Source organism: Echiichthys vipera, assembly GCF_963691815.1.
Source record: "Echiichthys vipera genome assembly, chromosome: 15".
Lineage (NCBI taxonomy): Eukaryota > Metazoa > Chordata > Actinopteri > Perciformes > Trachinidae > Echiichthys > Echiichthys vipera.
In genome coordinates, this window is record NC_139840.1 from 8424795 (window position 1) to 8443037 (window position 18243).

Sequence of the window (18243 nt, forward strand, 5' to 3'; positions counted from 1 at the left end):
CAGAGATGACATTGTCTCTAAGCCGGCCACTTGGCTTGAGGGGGAGACTGACTGTCTTATAGACTTTCATGTTAGTATGCACCTCGCATCCACCTGTTAAATCTATTGAGTTGCTGAGTGACAAAGAGTCTGTTTACAGCTGCCAAGGAGAATAAGCAGCCATGATTGGGGACTAGTGTTCCATTTCCAAAAGATGCATGCAAACAGCAAGTTGTTATTACAGACGACGGTGCAGAGTTATGCTATTCAATGAAAGAATGCATGAAGAAAGAAAAATGTTTGAATGAATAAATACTAGGGCATGCGACATGCTCTGGTTTTCTAGTTGTGAAAAGCTGAAATCTGACTTTCTATTTCTGACTTTCTATTTCATAATTGGATGATATGTTTACAAATGAAACATGACTGAGTAAAATACATGCACATCATTGAAATTAGATTTTTGTTGTCTTTTCCTTGGCATTTTGACCATTGGTAGCGCTGTGGAGCATTTTTTAAGGGTCCGGTGCCCATTTTGTTTTTAACATGCACTCGATCAGGTGGACCATACACTATTATTCCACAGCTGGTGGCGACAAGGCTTTGCAAATGTCTGGATACACAAAACACTAAGGGCCCATTGATACCTGGTATTAACATTTGGTCTGTATATGGAAACATCTGGATAATGAGTTCTGATCTGTGCATTTTAAACCTGGTATTAATATGCCTATCAATATGTTATCTTCATTCTGTCTGCATTGAGATCAGATCTCAATATGTAAATATAGTGCAAGCAATTCTGCTGAGGGACTATATGCCCAAGGAAACAATGGCATGTAGCAAAATGTAGCTTTTGTTGGACTTGCTTAAGCCAGCTGGAAGAGGCAGAATTAGTTGACCTTTCAACTTTCTAGGTGGCTTTTTTCTTAAGAATGTGGTCACACTGTACAAATTGTATTTACACCTGGCCACAAAGCAAGCCAGATCTCCTCCTGATGTGGTTCGGCTGATCCTATCACATTCCAATCACAATGATTGTTAGTCAGTTACACTAGCATTAGCGTGTGTTTTTCCCTTTATCTGGATACAGGTGTAAATGAGGACCAAATGTGAACGGTAAAGTTCCACGGGGCATCTTGTGTCCCGTCCCTTACCTTTACAAGACACCAATAATGTTCATAGTAAACCCATTTCCCTTGTACAAAGAAACAGTTTCTAGCTGTGCTGTCCATATATTAGTTTAATTGGAATTCAATATAGATACACAAATAATAAAAAATCCTCCATCCGTACAGTTGCCTCCTTTACATAGTTTTAGTTTCAAACAACCATTTCAATCATTGTGAAGCATACTTATTCATCTGTTCATCATTAATTTCATGCCATGCCAAATAAAAATGACGATGTGTAAAGCCTGGCCACTCTGAATATTTTCCCTTAGCCCACGTTATTAGAACAAGTAGAAAGAAAAACTGCGCTCTAGTGGCTGTACAGGTTGTATAGTCGCAGTACAAACAGCCCTGGAGATGATCAATTGTTCCGCCGGGTGGTACTGCATGATTAAGTGTCCCCTTGTGTGTACAGCATGTGACTCTTTAACCCTATAGTTTATCATAAGGTGCTTGCAGTGTCATTAGAAAATCCCCCTTCGCTCTTGGTGGGTGTGTCCAAATTCCTCAGAGCTCTCCGATTTAGTTCTAGGTTGGGAGGTGATGAAATATTTAATCCTGCGGGGAGTCTGCAGGAGAAATCAGCCTTTAATTACTGTCCCCTATTGAGAGCAGAGGTCAAAGGGCAGGTGCAGACAGTACATGGGAGCCCCTTAAGTAGCTGCGGAGCAGCAGAGAAATGAGTGATGAGGCTGCGTTGAGGCCTCAGCCAAAACACTGCAGATCTGATGTGAGCTATGATGGGACCAGGGAGTATTTAGAATGATATCTGCTGTCAATCATAGTGCAGTACCCAGGTTTAACAGATAAGCAATAACTTTATTTTTAGGATATATTTTAAGAAAGGTTTATATTTTTATTTTCGAATTCAGTGATGCCCGATACAAATGATGGCCGCAATAACTGCGTTTTTTTTTCTATGCTGAAGCAATGCACACTAAACTCAGAGCTTGCCCATATTGGTATTTTTATATTCTAAATCAATCTGCAGATATTGAAATAAAGTCAAAAACTGGCTCCCCCCGGGTGGCTCCTTACGATATGATGCGGCTGTGCCAGACTTAATGACAGACACAGTGTGAATGGCTCTGCCTTTCCTCGGGCAAAATACCAAGTGCCATAGGCTATGAGGCTCCAAGGGTAAGAACTCGTAACTCAAACTTGTAATGTGGAAATCTAAACCACTGCTTCTCTTCCACGCAATATTAACTGCAGCAGCAAACTAAAAACTCTCACAATACATTTGCAATTTAGTGAAAATATTTTGTTCATCTCTGTAAGTGACAGCGACAATGCCGGTAACACCCACTTCACATGTTTCACTTAAAGCATCCTTCAGTGGTAAATTGCTATACGTCTATAAAATAGTTCAAGGAGGACATTTCCTCTGTGTTCGAAAAATGTACTTTTTCAACTGCTTATCAAATGTAAAAGTGACTCATGAGTTTAATGCCGGCGATTTTAAAATGCAACGGTTACTTTATTCTGTAATTACTGCTGTCATAATGTGCCTTTGAGCAGCTGACACCTTGTCACCTCATGCTGAGTTCACAATTTACATTATGAGTCATTTTGACAGACCACAGTCATTTAGTCATTTTCTTGATTTTGTGTGACATGAATGAGCAAGGAAAAAACAACAGATGAAGAATAATGGCTTGATAGCAAGAACCAAAACTCTGTTATAGCTGATGTTCCATTTGATATGATGCCAAACAGAGAATCACAAATTTATTACACTTGTATTGATGATGATTAACCAGTGATGAAACAAATGTTAAGATCATTTACTAAAGTAAAAGTAGTAATACCACAGTGTAAAAATATCCCAGTACATTCCAATTAAAAGTCTTGCGCTTGTGCTTAATATATTGAATGCACTTGCAAAAGAATGTATTTAAAGAATCAAATGTACATTATGCAGAATGACTCCTGTCAGTGTTACAGTATAATACTATTTTTATTGTTGCATAGTTAAACTGTACTTTAACGTTGTAGTTGGTCGAGGTGGAACTAATTTTATCTGCCTCTTAATACTTTGTGGTTTTATCTATAACAATCAATCATATTCTATGAATTGACCATATTATTTGCATACAACATTTTAATCGAAAAAGTGACCTTCTAATGCAGGGGTGCCCAATTCTGGTCCTGGAGGGCCACTGATCTGCATGTTTTAGGTTTCTCCCTGCTCTAACACACCTAAAACATGCACAGTGGCCCTCCAGGACCGGAATTGGGCAGCCCTGTCCTGTCAAAATGTAACGAAAGTACCATAAGTAGCATAAAATGGATGTAATCAAATACAAATATCTTAAAAATTGCCCTGGAGTACAATATTTAAGGAAATTGACTTGGTTTTCTAACACTATTTTTCGTCATGTTTACATTAATATATCCAGTAAAACCGGCCCCATTAGTAATGCTCTTAAGTTTGCTAGGCAAGTGACGAAGAGGCTCAGTTTAATGTTAGGCACCAGTCTTGGTAACAGCCAACATACAGATTGCAAGTTAAAAGCAACACCTCAGGAGAGGAAACCCTCAGCTCGCACCCAATTCTAAAAGTGCAGAAATCCTTAACTTCACTCCCTGAGCAGAAGATGGAAAGACAAGGAGAGGAAAGAGGAATGAAGGCAGAAGCTGTACAAGCAGAATGGTATAAGCTGTTAAAAGTGGTCTGCCAGAGGGGAGCAGACCTGTATTCCTGCAGTAGCGCTGCAACCTGAGCTGACACCAATTAGGCCTCCTCCAGCCTTGCTGCCCGATAGATTTCAGCTCTGCCGCCATGTGACGCCAACCAATTATGGTGGATTGACTCGGAATCGACTGGATTGTGACCTGAAACTCAGATTTATTTTTCATGTGGGCTGATAGGTTAGAACTCCGGGCTGTTTGAGCAGATGAGGGAAGGGGTATGGGGAGCATTTCAATCACTGTCTCTCTCTCTCTCTCTCTCTCTCTCTCTCTCTCTCTAATGCTAATCGGTTGGCTCTGTATTCCTACATGTCTGATTTAAGAGCGGTTGTAAGTAACACACTTCTCCTGACCCAGCATCCTTCCTCCATGAGTCTGTCTTCTTACTCTTTATATGTCCCTGGTGTCCAAAAAGCTATAAAGCAAACAAATTAGAAGGTGCCATAGATTATATTTTCCATTAAATCGTAAAAAGCATCGAGTTGTGTCACGTTAAGGCACAGCTATTAGCATTTGCTATGCCGTGATCAAAGAAAGAAAGTGCTTATTTTAAGACTGTAGAAAATCACTTAACTGATTTCAGGCCATGGCTGAGCACAAATAATCTGATGCTACAGGGTAGAAACTACACTGAAATTCAGTTTCCTCAATATGCTACTTACAATACCAGAAACTGCAGTATTTATGTGTCTGCGTGTGTGTGTGTGTGTGTGTGTGTGTGTGTGTGTGTGTGTGTGTGTGTGTGTGTGTGTGTGTGTGTGTGTGTGTGTGTGTGTGTGTGTGTGTGTGTGTGTGTGTGTGTGTGTGTGTGTGTGTGTGTGTGAGCTTGCTCAAGGCAAAGGTTATGGCAGGAAAAGAGAGAAGGGCTGATTTAGCGGTTTGGATGATAAGGGAAGCATCTCCAATCATTTAATTTCGAAGAAGCATGTAAACATGTATTTTGATGTTACGGAGTGAGGAGGCGTATTCCAGCACTGACGGGGGGGGCCATTGCAAACATTAGTTTAACACGACATGACTGATAGACAGTTCACTAATCCTCTTAAAGGAACAGTGTCCCCTCTGGTAAAAATTGTTCCCAGCTAGGCATGTTGTCCCCAGAGATTAGAAGCCAAATCCAAGTATACCGATTAGCAATTACACAAATATGAAAAATTGACTGCCTCCCTCTGCGGTGACATCGTCTGCCCAGATCTTTCTAAAATATGCCTCGACTTCAGCATGACTGCCGGATGCTGAAATGAAACGGACGTTTGTCGTCTGTTATGCCTTGATTTTTTTTATAAACTGCCGCTATCATGTGATCTTCCAGTATGTTCCCCTTCCTGTATTACAGAAAAACATCTGCTGTTTGAAACTCAAATGTCTGGAGCTCTATTACCTCCCAAACCCAATCAGCGTGCAAGATTGCGTTATCAAATCAAGCTTCATTCTGCTCTGCGCTGTAGTGCTGCAGATCAGAGTTCTCCCTCGTCGAATCCCTATTTCATATGGGCTTTAAAAACTGATTTCATAAAGTGTTCAATTTCAAAATGAGCTACCCACCTCGGAAAAAAACTGATAGTTACTCTTGCAACGTGAGCTGTTGCACAAAATTAAATCTAATGGTGTGAAATTTAAGTCTCGGGTTGACAAACTGCTAACTCTTCAGTAGACCGGATCAGCTGTGTTTCCAGGTTTTTGACTTCAGGGGCCCTTTCCAGTACACCAAGTCATGGCACAATTTGGAAAAAAAAACATCTCTTTATAGATGCCTCAACTGAGAATGTCACGTGTGTTTCAACATCTCTAACCCAAAAGAGAATAGAGATGTTATTTTTCTTGAGTTTGGGAAATTCAGATGACTAAATTTATCATTATTGGACACAGCAGATCCCAACAGACCGCCTGGCTCAACTCCTCTAAATTGGAGCTACTTTATAGCTACCTAAAATTTCCAAAGGCTTCGTGTGTCACATGAGCTTTAGGAGCAAAACACCTTCAGAAGTCTGCCAGCATCACGTCTTAGGCCTGCATCATAATCTCTCCAGTCTGGTGCACTCTACCACCTTCTTTCTTTTTTTTTTTTGCAATTCTCAGACATTTCGGGCGCACACATGAAGGGAGCACACTGGCCTTTATGTCCTGTGAGATTTAAGAGAAGGCAGGAGGCGTTGGGAAAATATGTGTACCTGAAAACCCCAAAAGTTTCAACATGGAGAGTCTCTGCTGTGATCAAAGGATGCCTCAATTAGTTTTGAGCTGTAGGTTTGCCATGTGCTGAACTCTGAATCTTGAGAAACTCGTTAAACATATATGATCCTTGAAACTAAATGTATTATTTTTTCTTCATCTAATAATAAAAAAGCAATTTCACTGAGCTTATCCCCATATGAGCAGATTTAGGATTACGCTGTAAAGCATTAGTATAGTTAGTTAGCATAGTTATGTCTCAGGTCAAACAGAATGAGAGGGGTCTCAAACTTAAACTCAAAAAACAAATCTCTTTCAACCGGTCGCGAGGTGAGCATGTCTTTCAATGGTAAACAAAAGAGGAGCCCAGCATGCTAATTAATGGAGGCTCCGATTCACGACACTGTTAATTATAATTAGAGCTTTGTAATTAGCCCGCAGAAAGAATGGCAGCTTAAGTAAGGCCTTCTGAATTGTACCTGCGAGGAGATTTACAAAACGATCACTGTCTTTCTTGCTCAGGCCTCTACATTAGGCGCCAGAGCATTAATCTGGGCAGCTGCACATACGGTAAACATGAGCTGACAGGCCTGACTAAAGATCTCCAGGCTGTAATCTTTAAAGGACTCAGATGAGTTGATAGTGTAAAATTGAGTTTTACAGTGAGCACAAGGGGTTATCACTCCTCATATGAAGGAGTTAACCCACTCTTTGAGGCTCCTGGTGACTGAAAGCCCCACTGTTATGCTGTTTTTTGGGGCTTTTTCTTTTATATTGACATGGACTATTCACCACACACTGCTGACTAACAGCAGGGATTGGGTAAATCCCTTCAACTTTAATGTGGCATTTATGTTGGTTTCACATATTCCAAAATGTCCGGTGGTCCAACCCCACAGAAACCCTTAATTTCCTGCATCCCTGTGGGTATTTATGCAACAATTTATTGTGGAGATATCTTTATGTACGTAAAGGAAAACACAGGCGACAATTTAATATAGAAAATATATGAATAGGACACGAAGCATCCTACTCTTTTGTGACATTATTCTCAAAATCTCAAATGATTTTTTAAAGGCTGTGTACCAGAGGCATTGTTGCGCCTATGAGTCGGTATATGAGAGCGGTTCTTCAAAATAAAAGTCCTCTGCCTCTCTCATGTTTTTATCAAGCCCCAACCACAGCGATTTCCTGGTTGATCCAATGCACAAGTCCCCAAAAATGCAGTTTGTGGAGTGGCCACTAGGGGCAGGTTTCTAATTGACCCCCATGTTAAATCGACCGTTTTCACAGCATACTTAAACCTATTTATGGCCTGGTACAAAAAAACATTTTAGTCTGTATGTTTAGGTTACATCTCCATGACAACAGTGAGGGGCTGAATTTGTGTCCCCCCAGGGATCTGCAACCATGATGTCACACAAATAAATACTCAAGAAGCAATACAAGGAAAACACGTTGATACTCAAGGAAGAGTTAATAGTTATTGTTTCAGTGAAGGCTGCCATCTTAAAAACTGTTAATGCTGCGTTAAATGAATAGTGGTATAGCTACACAAGTAACAAGCGAGCAGTATTCCTGCCAGAAGCCCACAGTGGCACCGGGTGAATCAAAATGATGACTTTTGCCCAACAGCTTGGTGTTTTCTGCACAGCTTCCCTAATAATAACTAACAAATGAAGCATCAAGCAGGCAGAATTCCTTTGTTTCACAAGAAAGCCCATTGTGGCTCGGGGTGGGCAGCCCGATACATAAAAAACATGTAAAGGAAAGAGATCCTGAAGCTAGCCTTGGCTGCACCGGGTTCTCATCATCAAAGGCTGTGCTTCTTTTTCACAGGATCAAAATCCACAAACAAATAAAGCTGAGAAAAGATGTGTACAGTAAGGTAGTGAAGTCCCTGGCAACTTAACTTCATGATGGGGTATAAACACAAGCTCTTTGATCATTTTTTGTTACTGGTGGGGGCTCCTGCTGTTAATATGTTGTTTTGTTGTTTTTACTCTGTGACGTGCGCTGTGTGTGTGTGTGTGTGTGTGTGTGTGTGTGTGTGTGTGTGTGTGTGTGTGTGTGTGTGTGTGTGTGTGGCATTATTGGGAATACCTACCTCACAGGTGCACCTCTGCTTTGGGCAGGTTTAAGCAGTACAGTAACTGTACTGTCTGTTTGGTTCAGAGAGGTCTCCTGGTCATACGCTGGCATGGAAGGAGCTAAAGAGAAAATCAAACAGAAAAGATTCTACTACATTGCAAAGAAAAGCAAAGTTCACAACAGTTCAGTTCTGGTCAGCGTCAGGTCATCTTGTATAATGAGTCATTCAGCTTGGTAGTAAATGAGGAAAAAAAGAAAAGCCACTATTCTCACTTTTACAATAAGCGCCTACTTCCTTTTGCCTTAATAGCGCCATAATTTAATCCTTAAGTGTAGCAATAACGGTGGAGTGAAATATTCACTGCTGTCACTGAAGTATTCACAGTATCTTGTTAAAAGAATGTCTTTAAAATAGCACAGTTGTATTTAGATTTTTACATACATTTAAAAAATGTATATATACATACACATGCATATATATAAATATATATATATCACTTTTGAGACTTTCTTTCTGAGTTTACCTTTTACAATACTGTTTTTGTTCATTTGTCTAATATTTTTCAAGAAAGGCCGTGAAAAAAAACAATTAAAAGAACTCCAGTAGCAGCAACGATACACTACTTATTCAACATCATCCACACACTGACTGGCCATGCTTTTGACCCTGCTGACCTGAAATCTTGGTTGTGAATTGGGTGATGATAGGGGGGCCGTAGCCCTTGGCTGTGCTAGCGCGCAGGGTGAAGGAGTATGTAGAGCCTGGGTAGAGTCCTGTGAACATGTGGGTGGTCTCGTTGCCCAACTTTACTACTTTCCCACTCTGGTTGGAGAGGTCCAGCTCAGGGTCAAAGGAGCTCACCGCCTTATAGGAGATCTAGGAAGGAAGGAAATTAATATTCAGATACTGGCATTTGGTTCTCTGCTCTCAGCAATCTTTATGTTGCAGCATCCAAGTGGCTCTGCAAGCTCACTGTGTTGTTCTATCATTCCCCTCTGCACTACTCAGTGTTACTAAAGGCCACAATGCATTTTAGAAAAAGAGAGTCATCTTGTACAGAACCTTCTGTGTATGCTTATTAATAATCAGCTGATTTACTGTAGGCATACTTACTCGTAAAGCTAAGTGCAATACTTTAAGACCCAATACCTGCTAAACTAATGACATTACCATCATACTCAGCAGTTCTTTGTGTTTTAACAAATGTTTGTATGTTAATAGGCTAAGCTAAGATGCTGAACATGGTAAATACTACATAATACCTGCTTAACAGCGTGTAAATGTGTTAGCATGTTAGCATGTTGACGTTTGCCTTTCACTCAATGCACCATCATGCCCAAGTACAGCCTCCCAGAGCCACTAGAATGGCTCTTAGGGCTGTTAATGGACATGCAATTGTGTACAACATAATGAACATATTACAAGATAACATTGAATTATTTGAAAAAAAATATTGGAAATGCTTTGTATAATGCAGCCCAAAACAACAACACAACATTTTGAAATTGGTTTCTTTATCTCCCCTGTACTGTCAGTAATGTCAAATACAGGGGAGCAATCTTTTCATGAAGCCCTAAGATGAGAAACGAAGCACTCACTTATTGTGTGAGTCTCTGACTTTATATCAACAAGGCTTTACGCTGGCATTTCCAAAATTACAGACGTACGAAAGGTCTATGGAGAGGAGCTATTTCATAACAGCTGCTTCTACTTTTAAAAGCAGAGATATATTTATATTTTTCCAGTAAAGCTGATGCAAGCTTGTGGTTTCAAGGAGAGAGGAAATACACTTAATGTATTCATTCTCCATTAATAAACACAGGGAGCTCTGGAGGGAAGCATTAAGGTGAGTGTTTTTGCTAATATCCATTTTGAATAACTGTAAAGTCCCACTTTAAGAAAATGCCTCTGCTCGTAAAGGAAAACCTCCATTATAATTCCAATTAAGGAACACAAAGGGAGTTAGGAGTGCTGCATAATTTGTGTCCATCAAGTTTTGAAATGCTTCGAGGCTCTTCTCATTTAGCCTTTGTCTGTGAAATGAGTCTGCGGTGCCAAATCCTATATCATATATAACATTTCAGAGAGAGGAATTTTGAAATGACTTGTCAACACTGGCCACATGGACAGGTTTTACAATTATAATAAAACTGACGGGAATTATAATGGAGAATATTTGAGCAAATTAATATGGGCTTGCTTGTAACTATGACTTCATCTGAAATATTAAGCTTTTTAAATTGCATCGGTTTACATTTTTCTATCTGGAGGAAGGAAAATGTTGAATTTATGAGTCATTCATAAAATATAAACGCCTGCATAATCTTCAGCACCTTTGCTCATACAGTAATGAAGAAAGCCTAATCTCTGCCTAATATTTTATTTGCAGAAGATGTTTAACCTTCTTGGATAGACCGACAGCAAATATTAATAATCTAAATATAAGTGATTTGAAAAAGGCTGCAGGTCTAATAAGAATAGTGGCTTTTAAGGGAAATAGTATGACTGAATAGCACTTTTGGTTTTCTGAAAATACAATTTATTTTTTCACAATAGGTAATGTGAAGCACAGCTTTTACTTACAGATTTTACAAAATGCTACTTCACATTCAATTTGTGTTGCAGTATACCTTTAACTGAGAAAAGACGCTGTATACCTTTAAAGAGACGCTGGCTCATGTTGGTCTGAAAGGCTGCCAATAAAATGGCATTCACAGAGCTTGGTCCAAAAGGAACGGAGCTGAAATCTCTTTGATACCAGGTCTTGTGAGACATATTTCACTTTGAGTCCTTTGATAATGTCAAATCAAAGCAAGGTCCCGACTTATAAGAAGCAACCTCTGAGGTATACTGGCAGAATGGGTTTGTTTTCTTAAAGCAGAGAGTCAGACTGAAGTGAGAGACGGACGGACGCACGCACGCACGCACGCATGCACGCACGCACGCACGCACGCAGGCACGCACGCACGCACGCACACGCACACACGCGCAAACGCACACGCACACACGTTCTGGTAGCTAGACTTTCCCCCATGTGATATCAATATTAAAATCTTTCCTATACTTTAAAACAAAAGCGGTGATTCTAGATGATGTTGTGAATTTTTTAACGATGATTTACTGTATCTTAACACCAGGAAATACCAGGTATTGAAGTATTGTTTACTTCAGCTAGACAAATTACTATACGTTAAGGCTTTTTAGACACAGACAGAGAGATTTATTGCAGCAGTGTGTGAATAGAATAGCCTGGAGTGGGTATTTTATAAAGTGAAACACATTTCCCTCTAAGTAAATATGAGTGGCTCTGACAAACAGCAGCAGTGCAAACCACGTCGTTTCCTCTGAATGCTTTCTCTTGTACCATGAAATTTTAAAAAGATAAACAACTGAAACATGTTGCTCTGAAAGTGATTAAGTGTGCGGCAAACCGACCGTTTTTTTTTAACATTGTTTTCCTGCACACAGCCAGCACCTCTTAGTGCCATACAGCTGCGCACAGGACACTATACTGCACTTTACACACACTTGAATAAACAGGGCCTTGTTATTCCGGAGGACTTAAGGATTTTTTTTCTGCTTGGCTTGAAATGTCTCTGCGCTATTAGGAGAGCATCTTTGTCATATTCCATCTACCTGATGGCACGTCAGTGGAGAAAGCAACCCATACAGCGACCCTGATTTCATCGCTTTTACTGTTCAATCTGCTCTCCTCCTATGAGAAACAGTCTTGTCAATGATTGCTAACCTAGTCAAAATATAAAGAGTGGGCAAACGGCGACAAGAGGGAGAATAAACAGAGGAGAATCAATCTGTGGGAAAAGCTGGAGGATTACTTCCACCTTAAGCTGGTTAAGATCAATGTGTACATATATCGTCGGCGTGTGTGTATGTGTGGAGACTGTTTCTATTATTCAAGACTCAAAGCAGCTGCTGGACAAGGCTGGCGGGGGCTGTGTGGAGTCTTATGTCAACATTTGCTTTGTGCTGAATCGTGATATGTGTTCGAGGCCTGTTTCCAAGATTGTATTTTCTTTAGAGGTCGCTCATGCGTTGAAGGACAATTGATGACCGCGGATTGCACTTTATTTTCTCCTAGTAAAAACGAGCCACAACTGAGAAATACACTTGGGTGGTGCTTTGTAAAGGGGGATTAAAAAAAAGCTGAGTTTGTTGTGAAAACCCTGACATGACTGAACCAAGCCCCCACCACAGCGACTTCCTAGTTGATCCAATAGGGAAGTGCCAAAAACTGCAGTTCTTCGAGTGTCCAGTAGGAGCAATTTGCACAATAGAGCAGTTTCTCATTGACCCCCATGTTAAACAGGCCAATTTTCACAGAATAATTAAACCTACTTAGAACTTGTTTGCAAAAAACATGTAAGTTAACAACAAGTAATATCTCCATGACAACAATTGAGAGTGAATATTTTTGTAACAGGCTAGTTTTTATTTTATTGGAGGTTAAAGTGTATGAATAATAAGAGGAGCAGCCTCTTTAGTGACAGTTAGCCGCTGGCCGTTACTTCTCCTCTGAGGCTAGTTGTCAGGATTAGCATCATTAGCATGCTAACTCGGTCATCTTAGTTTGCTCTTCGATCAACTGTACCAACAGATGGTTAAGGAACACACCTTGTTAACGTTAGCTCTGTTATGCTAATTAAAAAGCCACACTTGCACCATGACTTGCAGTACAGTCTGCTATCTATGACACATACACTAGATGCTAATCTGGAGCAGCAGGAGGATTCGGTCCGTGAGAGTTGGTGTTTTACAGTCTATGATGGTGTTACTGTGTAGAATATCGGTTAAAATCATAGATCATAAATGTTGCCTGCATTCGACCCGCTGAGTCAGTGTTTTTTTTTTTTTTTAAAAACTTTATTTTATATCATAGCCCGTGTATTCTCCGCTAGAGACACGAGACTCCCACTCCAGTTTATCTAGAAACGTGTTCTGTTAGCCTAGCTCCCGGTTGGTGGAGCTAATGTGGCTAATTCTGTGAATGTCACCCAGATGGACGTATCTCCCTCCCCCCAACATCACATCAATGCCCTTTTTTGGTAAGAGGAAATGAGGAGGAGTCAAAGTCTGACAAGATGGCGGCTCCCAGAGGCGAAAATGATTGGATCAATAAGAGAGAATATGCCCCGGCGGAGAGGCTACGTCCATTCAGGTTTTAGCTTCTCCGAAAATATACCTTAGAGCTAATGTGATCATTCTAATGAGACTGGTTTAAACAGTCAAGATGATTGCACATTAATGACTTTAAAAAGCAGGCCTGTGATATCAAGTGCAGCTTACAGAGGCATTCATTCAAATTAAGAAGGTACTGAAAGAGCCTGTTGTCATTATTATGGCCATTGAGCCACACATATTCAGCATTCATTAACATACAGTAACAAGACTAACAGTCTACAGCCATGCTAGCAGCTCTGAGATTGCTGGACATAACATTCTGATAATGTTAATATATTAATGTTTGGCAGGTATAATGTTTATCATGTTGAGACAAATGGAAGAAAGAGAATCACCAACATCCTGAGGGGAACATCGATGTTTGTACCGCATTGTAATCGATTCAACAGTTGTTGAGATATTTCACTTAAAGTGATCTGCCAGAGGTGCTAGAGGAAGAGTTAGGGGATCACCAGAATCATTATAATAAATGTCTGTACCAAATTCTGTGTCAATTCATTTAGTAGATACTGAGATATTTCAGTCTGGGCCAGGGTGGTTGCCCTCCCTCGAGCCATGCTCCTAGCACTGCTAAAGAATAATATAGCAAAATGGAGCATAGTGTTACATACCCTAGATAAAAAGAGAAGCGCTGACTGTACTTAAAGCAGAAACATGGTGAATACTCTGGTTAAATAACTGATTAACCCCATCCTGCTGAATTCTACTGCCACCTCAGTTTGTGTCCCTTATAATCTTGTTAAGTAGTGTTCAAGTCTAGTGAATAAATTCATTTTTTATCTTTATCAGGAGTGCTGAAAGTTAGCCAACATGTTTAAGATGGAATATGGAAATAAAATGCAAAAAAGGGAATCTCCCAAAGTAATTTATTTGTATAGGAAGATGATCTATTTTATGATAATATTAAAAGGACTGCACAGGAAGGACTCTGTCTGGTAAGAAGATTGTAACACTTAACCCGGGTTGAAGCTAAGCCTGGGAAGTAACCTGACCAGGTTGAGATGGATCTGAAAAAATAGGTTTCCATGGTAACTTAGATCAACCTCATTTAACCCAGTTTTGTTAAACACATGTTCCTAAAAATAGTCTGATTTACTGTAATAATTTGTAATCTCACTACATTAAACACTGAACCCCTTTGTTGTGTGGACTTTCAACAAACTATGCACGATGCACCTAGTTTTCGAGAGCAAGTTCAAACAAAGTGATTTATATGATAAAAAAAAAAAAATCAATTTGAGCATTTCTCTGGCAGCTCTTCGCACTGCTGCCCATCACAGAAAAACACACTCAAAGAAACTAGGAGATATGCACACCCTCCACAGAGGTGGTGGAGGAAAAAAACAACTTATTACTGGAAGTCTGTTTACAACTCTAAAGGGTGTTCAGTATCTCTAATATTTTGCTGACCCTGGTGATTGTGTACCTCGAATAGAGTGATGATCCCGTAGGTCTGCGCCGGTTCTCTCCACTTCAGGATGATTTTCTCCTCATAGGCACTGCCCTGGATGGACTCTAGAGGAATAGCGCCTGGCACTGTGGGAAATTATCAAAGGCACATCTCTCAAAACAGGTTGCAGAATAGTATTTTTCAAGGTTAAGAAAAGGGTATGAAAAGCATATATGGTAGGATTTTCCTGTTTTTCACTGATCCCCCCCCCCCCCATCTTTTGTGCATGTTTTACCAAGTTAAAATATTTTAGTCTGATGATTTACCCAGCCCAGCACCTGCTGATGTGCATATAACAAATCAATAAAGGGACCTACATAAATGAACATGAGCCTAAGACAAACAAAAATGAACCACTACCCCCATGGGAATAGAGGGAATCTCAATCTTTCCACATTGTACTGAAATACTGGTCCTTTAACCCCTTATGTGGATTGCTTGTATTCTGTAAGTGAAACAGAATGATGTGGGGATGACTTTTTTTTTCAAAGATGTATCCTCAACAATGCAACTACAGCTACACCCTGCCTGTACACTTGTTCCCACGGGAGCCCAAGCACACAGATCCACAGACACACAGAAGTCAAACAGTAAGAAACAGTTGCCACTTTCAAGTTTCATCTGAGCCAGACATGACAAGAGTCTTTTTTCGTCAGCTGAGCCTGTTTGTTATCTGGCGTCCGGGGTTCCTTGAGACTTCTGTAGAGTTCATATCCTGTGTGAGGCAACACAGAAGATCTTTCATCTTTGAAGGAGGTGATACAACCATACGACACAGAGGTACGCTGTCTGACTCATGTGCACTCATGAAAAATTATTTGGAGGATCCCAAACTCGTCCGTAGTGCAAGCTGTTTATAAATCAGGTGAGAATTATCCACACCGTCCTGAAGATGTCACAACTTTCATAATAAAGATGAGACGTTGGAGAGTGTCTCCTATAAACTGCCTGGTATAATAAGGTAAAAAATAAATAAATCGATAATTCTTACCTTTCTGTCATTTTTACACTATTCTTTTGTAATCTTGAAATGTTTCTAATAAGCGTATGGCACACTAGAATGTAAAATAAATCCACCAGGTGTTGAAACTCATCAATATTTAATTCTCATATATCTTTGATAGAAGTCTGACCAATAATTTTAATTGGTCCGAATAAAATGATTTGCAGAGCACCCTGCCTGTCATCGTCCCAGCGTCGCTTCCCGTTGCCTACCGCTGTCACTGCTTGCGCGCCTCTCTGCAGAGCGAGGGGTTTGTGAGAGATAGCAAGCATCGGCTAAAAAGCGATGAAATGGTTGCGGTGTTTCTGCTGAACAGGTACTTTTAGTTTGCCTAATACTAGAACGCAACATTACATCTGATAACGCAGAATCCAGATGCTCTCAGTTATCATTTACTATAGGTCTGTAATACTATGTTATTTGTGCAAGGAAGATTAGTGCTAGCGTTAGCGCCAGGGCTAACGTCACCGGTAGAGTAAACAAACCAAACGGTTTCACTTGCGCTGCTCACTTTTACCGCACGCGTCTGGGAGGAGGGAGCGTCAGAGGTCAGGCAGGGGGAAGAGGGTGGGACTTGGAGTTATGTTAAAATTTTTGCTCAGCACTGTGCGACATGCCAGAAAGGTAAGAATAGCTTTAATATGTTAAATACTTTTAATTTAGTTGTTTAGATGTTGTGTTGATTGGTCGTTATTCACCTTTCTATTTTCTTTCTCTCCATACTTTTAAAGATATCTAATCTAGGATCAGTTTAGCAACATCTTGTCATTAAGTACAGGAAGTAACCTTTCATCACACTTACCATCCTCATCAGTCTGAACCTCCAGCTCTGTGCTCTCCTTGACCCCCTCTGGATTGCGTAGCACCAGCTTGACACTAAGGTTGGTGAAGGGTGTCAAGTTGTGGATGGTGTGCTGAGGATGACGGCCCTGGGTGTCATAACACACCTCCTCGCGGGTCTCCTCCTTGCCGCCCACCCTGGACCGGTACTGGACAGTCAGGTTATAGCTGTAGCAGCGGGTCACATTGTAGCCCAGCGGCTCCCAGCGCACAGTCACCTGTTTGGATTGGATGTCCACCACTTCTAGCCTTTGTGGGCCGTGCATGGGCTCTGGCAGGGTGGACAGAGAGAGAGGAGTGTGAGCATACATCAAGATAATCAATTAGGCCATATGAAATGGCAGGTAGTGCAAGATAGTTTCAATAAAAATCAAGGGAATTATTGAGGTCTATGCCAGGGCACAGAGAAGGCGGTGTTCTTTGGGGTCAAAGAAAATCTACTACTGGATTTTTCATAACACTTGAGACCGGGTCAATGTTTTAAAAAAATACTATGTCCTCTACCTGGAATTCATATTCATAGAAAATATTTTTAAATTTCAAAGCCACAGCCAGATACCGAGCATTGCCACATCACATCACCGTTGCTAACTTGGTCTCACAGCAGCTGCACACACCAAGACACCGTAGGTCTTCCGGTGGAATCCCTCAGCAGGAGGTGTATCATCCCTTCAGAGCTCCTTCTGCCTTGTGCTCTGACTTTTCCTCTCTCTTTTCCATCCCACCCAGTGGCGGTCAGCTATTAGCACCACACTGATAGAGACTGAGCCAGCCTGCCAATCCAGACAGGACACAACCCCCACTGCCATCCTTTCACCTCTAATCACATATAGTCTGTCTCTGTGCCTTTTCTCTTCTATTTCCTCCATCCCCTTTCCATCCTTCTATCTCCTCTCCCACTATATCTCTCTCCATTCCCCTTCTCTATTTCCTCTCTTTTTCTGTGCCTCACCTATTTCTATTTCTCGTTTCTCTCTTTCTCCTCATCTCCTCTCTCCCCTTCCCCTGTCTATTTCCCCCCTCTTGCTCTCTCTCCCTTTCGCTCTCCTACATACGGGAGGAAAAGCAGCCCAAGCACAAGGTAATGGGATCAATTTCCATTCCAGGTTAAATTTGCAGTCCATTTCTCTGGAACTTAACACTTTACCACCTATTAGGAAGAGCCAGGGCTCAATTTCCCCGTTCCCCAAGAGACACAGTCCAGCAATTCAAAGGCAGCCACAGCAGCCATGTTTAACATTCTGGAGGTGCATGGGGGAGACTGGACTGGGGCTTCAGCATGCTGCTCATTTCTACAGGCTATACAAAGGACATGACAAACAAGCAAGAATATACAAACAACACAGTTTGCCTCCTTTGAATGTGATGCCCACTTGCATTTTATTTTTGTTCCTTTACCCAGTGGATCCCTTAGAAAGATAATGTCCAACTAATCAAGATGTATTGAGAGCCCCTTAAAGATGTACAGGAAACATTAAGTTTCATGTAGCATTACAGAAAAGCTATAACAGAAATGAATACTTTTCAGGAAATTAGGTCATGGCAGGGGATATAACAGAAGCGTGTACAAGTGAGAGAGGACAATGCAAGAAAAAAAAAACTGAAGAGAAAATAAAGGTGCTTGCTTGTTGAATGAAAGCCG

At 40.8% G+C, this 18243-nt stretch overlaps 1 protein-coding gene across 1 annotated transcript in view; it reads right to left on the reverse strand.

Annotated features, from left to right (window-relative positions):
• Positions 1 to 18243, reverse strand: part of LOC310957783 (receptor-type tyrosine-protein phosphatase mu) — a gene marked incomplete at its 5' end in the record, with an annotated part of 160805 nt that overhangs the window by 59876 nt on the left and 82686 nt on the right. The window contains 4 exons of the mRNA XM_083928513.1: positions 8125 to 8227; positions 8784 to 8985; positions 14735 to 14844; positions 16564 to 16872. Of these exons, the coding sequence (XP_083784639.1) occupies positions 8125 to 8227; positions 8784 to 8985; positions 14735 to 14844; positions 16564 to 16872 (724 nt within the window). The remainder of the gene's footprint in view (positions 1 to 8124; positions 8228 to 8783; positions 8986 to 14734; positions 14845 to 16563; positions 16873 to 18243) is intronic.